The 4,575-nt window shown below is 41.2% G+C and overlaps 1 protein-coding gene across 1 annotated transcript; it reads left to right on the forward strand.

The window, feature by feature from the left end:
* The first annotated feature begins 1,652 nt into the window (after positions 1-1,652).
* Positions 1,653-2,630, forward strand: OR2D2 (olfactory receptor family 2 subfamily D member 2). Its single transcript, XM_004418380.2, has one exon. The coding sequence runs from the start codon at positions 1,683-1,685 to the stop codon at positions 2,628-2,630; it is 948 nt and encodes a 315-aa protein (XP_004418437.2). The 5' UTR covers positions 1,653-1,682.
* The last annotated feature ends 1,945 nt before the right edge of the window (positions 2,631-4,575 follow it).

Genomic DNA, 4,575 nt, shown 5'->3' on the forward strand with positions numbered 1-4,575 from the left:
CATCACTTTGACTCACAGACCTAACCAGACACTGAAGATTCCATCATCAAATTACATAGAGTATAATTCTAGCTTTTTGAGAAAACTCCTGGGAATTCATTTAGCACAGCAGTTCTTAATTTGAGAATCAGGGAGGTCTTCAATTTAGATGTGAATGCTACTTCTTTATTTTTCCTTTACTCTAACTGAAATTTAAAATTTCCTTTTTGTTGGAATGTGGGTAACCAACCCAGACCAGCATTGGCAGCATCCGTGACTTTATCACCAATAGAAATCAGAAGTATTTTTATATAACATTGCAGTAGTTGAAGATATCTCAAAATATCTTTTAAGCTCATCATTTTGAAATTAACATGGTTATTAGACCTGCCATAATATTTTAAAATTTAAAATGTGAAAGAAGCACATGTATTATGATATCACATATTTGTTTTCTAAGACTATTTTCATAACTATATATTATATTGTATTATATGGGTTTCTTTGATAACCTTATATGTTCTATTTGATGTATTTATTTTTTTATTTAATGGATTTAAAACATTATTTTGTAGCATTTTTACTGGGCAGATAAATGGTTGATAGCCCCAACCTTGTACATGGCCTTAAACTTTAGACTTTAAATTTCTTTCCTCTCTTTTAGAAACAGCTCCATGAAATTTCATTATTGCTCCAAATTCTTGGAAAATCTCTAGGGATACTGGCAGGCTTTTTAAACAACTCTCCTAAACTATGTGATCAAATTATTTTTATTTACTTTATTTAATTAATGATAATTTATTGAATAAAGCTGTAAGCTGTCTAATAAAGAGTACAGAAATGAAAAAGAAAGGCATGGTTTTCAGAGGAGTTTTACTCTCTGGGAGGAGCAGACAGATAAAGCAAGGCAAGGAGAGACAATGGGCTGGAGGTGGTGGATTAGTGCTATTCAGTGTGAACACAGAAAATGAGCCAAGCTTGCAGCTTAAAATGGAAATTATGTTGTGGTGGTGTGTCTGCTATTTTGGAAGGTCACTGACAATTAAGAGTGACATTTGGGAGCTCCAGCTGAAGTGGGGATGGGATTGCCAAAGATTATGGCACACTCTCCAGAGTTACCCCTTGGTTTCCCAGCTCTTTTAAGATAGGTTATTTTGTCCAAGGAAAAGTGTCAGTTCTGCAAAGTACTTTTTTTGGCTCTTTTTGTTTTCGTATACCTTAGTGACTGTCTTCTCAGGGAAGAGACAAGAGGAACAGTTGAACGTCCAAAGAATTAAAAAAGTCAACACTATCATGAGATGGGGGAGGCGTGGCAAGAGCAGCATAAGAGTCAAGGATTTTAGTTGATAATAAAGTGAAATTAAATAGCATGACTTTAAAGATAAACTCAATCTATGTTTTTATTATTAGAAGTGTGATATTAAGAATAAAGAAGATGATCCTTTTGATCTACTCTACACTTGCCAGATGACACTAAAAATGAATGCACCATCATATAAAGTATTAAGTTTTCCAACACTGAAAACATTACAACTAAAGCAGCATGATCATCTTCTAAGAACCTTACCAAGGGGTTTCTTGAAATGGTTGGTAGTGATTGGGGGAAATTTCTAAGCCCTCCAACTCTGAATTATAGAATTTTATAGATTGTATACACCTATGTTTAGCGTGTAATGACTTCACAGTGAAAAAAGAGACAAACTATGAGACAGACAAATCAGACACAGGTGACAGAATTCCTCCTTCTGGGACTCTCTGATGACCCACACACCCAGCAGCTGCTATTCATCTTATTCCTGGGTGTCTACCTGGTCACTGTGCTTGGAAATCTGCTTCTCATGTCCCTTGTTCAGGTTGACTGCCAGCTTCACACACCCATGTATTTTTTTCTCTTCAACTTGTCTCTGGCTGACCTCTGTTTCTCCACCAACATCGTTCCTCAGGCCCTAGTCCACCTGCTATCCAGGAAGAAGGTCATTTCATTCACATGTTGTGCAGCTCAGCTTCTACTCTTCCTTGTTTTTGGGTGTACACAGTGTGCTCTTCTGGCGGTGATGTCCTATGATCGGTATGTGGCCATCTGCAACCCTTTGCATTACCCTAGCATCGTGACGTGGAAGGTGTGTACCCAGCTGGCTGCAGGATCATGGATGAGCGGCATTCTGGTGTCTGTGGTGGACACCACCTTCACACTAAAGCTACCGTACCAAGGCAGCAATAGTATTGCTCATTTCTTTTGTGAGGCCCCTGCCCTGTTGATCCTGGCATCCACAGATACTAGCACTTCGGAGATGGTCATTTTCCTCATGGGTGTCATGATCCTCCTCGTACCTGTTTCCCTAATTCTTATATCCTATGGCTGCATCATAGTGACTGTGGTCAGGATGAAGTCAGCTGCAGGAAGGCTCAAGGCATTCTCTACCTGTAGCTCCCACCTCATGGTGGTCATCTGTTATTATGGGTCAGGAATTGTCACCTACACGACACCAAAGTCTTCCAAAGAACAGGAAAAACTGGTGTCTGTGTTCTATGCAATGGTGACCCCCATGCTTAATCCCCTCATCTACAGCCTGAGGAACAAGGATGTGAAGGGAACTCTGAGAAAAGCAGCCACAAGGAATTTCCCATGCAGGCTTGCAATTTTCCACTGACAATGACACCTTCTTGGCTTCCTATTCGTAAGACTTGCTCAGTAGTTCCTTCAGCAAGACTGGAATACGGTACAATTCTCATCCTTGGGTCTTGTTGTAGATCCACCCTCCATCCTTCGTCCAGCACTTCCTTTGTAGAAGAAGGACAATAATCCATGGACCATGGTCTTTTGGCACCTAAGAGTTAACATACCCCTTAGAAACATTCACATTTTATAAACCCTGGAACCTGTAAAAACTATCTTTTGTATCATGCTATATATTACTATCTATTCCTGATCCCACTCTGACTCCTTTATCTTTTTCTATTTCTGAATCTCTTTGTGTCATCAAATAATCTATATATTAACCAGCATCACTTAATCACTTACTCTGAGCTAGGTGCTACATGTATGTGTGCGTGCAGATGAACTTGCATGTGTGTTTGAGGTGGGTAGTGAAGAGCATGGGTACGATGAAGCTGAATATGTGAGCTCTGCCCTCCTTCTTCTCACACTCTTATTAGAGACAGGAGTATTGTACCTAGCAGGTGAAGGTTAAGACAGGATTTTGGAAACCAACAAGAAATAGTGACATCTCAGGGCTAGAACTAGGAAACCCTGTCCACACTTGGCCCTTAAATGCCCATAAATGCCTCTGTGGGGTCTGGGCCTTATAAATGCCAAGGTGCGCTGCCCACCCCCCCAACCCGCGCAGGCCCAACAGCCTTGAAAGGAGCCCCGGAAGTCCCTGGGGCAGGAGTCTCTCAAGTAGACCAGGGGGCCTTACCCAGTCCCACCACTTTCCCCAGGCCCTGCCCACTCCATGGTGTAGTCCAAGCCTAGGGCCACCAATGGATGGATGCAGGAGCGCTCAGGGTGGGGGGAATAAGGGCGTGTCAAACTTCATCACTTCCTGCATCCCGTTGGGTAAAACTGGCCAACCCTTTGTTACCTTCTTCTCGTCCCCCACGCCTCCCATCTTATCGCCTTTCTCCGCCATTTGCTTGGAACCAAAAAACAGTGACATAATTTCGACAAGATACCATCTTGCGTGTAACATGGTTTAACATGTTTTTCACTCATTTAGTGACTCACCGATTCATTCAATTTTGCATCGAGGTAAAGATCTTGCGAAAGATCATGAGTTCAGTTTTCACTTGTTGAGTGTGAGATACTTGGTGACATCCAGGAAGCATTGTCAAATAGGCAGTTAGATACAGGCATCTGGAGCTTAGAGGTGTCTGGGGCTAGATGTGTAACATTTGTGTCCATTCTGCATGGATAGTAATTGATGTTATGAGTGGAGAGGACATTGCAGAGAGAGAGAGAGAAGAGTCAAAGGAGAGGGTCTGGGATTGAGTCCCAGAGGAAGATCTTAAACTAGTAGAGAGCTTCAAATCCAGGCCATGTGTTGACCAAGGTAAAACAAGATGGGAACTAGAATTTTTTTGCCAGCTTCGGTACTCATACTATCATAAGCAAACTATAAATATCATCTAACTTAATCATCACTACAACACTATAAGGTAGAGATTTTCATCCCCAAATTCACTGAAACTAAAGATGACAAAGCTAAGCTTCAAGCTCAGATCACTTGATAATTGTCCCTCTGCTTCTCACTCAATGCTTCAAGACTTAGAGGACCATTAGAAAGATATGACAGAATTGTGGAATGATATTTTCCAAGACTGGGGGTATAGTGTGCCATGAATTGTTTGTGATGGGGTTGACCTTTATGAAAGTTGTATTTAACCAGCTAGACAAAATAAAAATTTAACTCAAAAGTATTGTCAATAAACAGGCTCAAACATGATCTACAGCCAAATAAGAGTGCAGGGAAATGGAGACGGCACAGAATAGGAGGGAGAACAACCAGCCTTCGTCTCATACCTCTCATAGGTGTGAAGCTTCTGACCATGTGTGTTCAAATGTCCACTGAAGCCTGGACACTGCTGTCAAATTGA

Source organism: Ceratotherium simum, chromosome 7, assembly GCF_057802395.1.
Source record: "Ceratotherium simum simum isolate JZ-2026a chromosome 7, ASM5780239v1, whole genome shotgun sequence".
Classification (NCBI taxonomy): Eukaryota; Metazoa; Chordata; class Mammalia; order Perissodactyla; family Rhinocerotidae; genus Ceratotherium; species Ceratotherium simum.

What these genes read in the sequence shown, in the direction of transcription:
- OR2D2 (XM_004418380.2), top strand. Translation starts at nt 1,683, where the DNA reads ATGAGACAGACAAATCAGACACAGGTGACAGAATTCCTCCTTCTGGGA.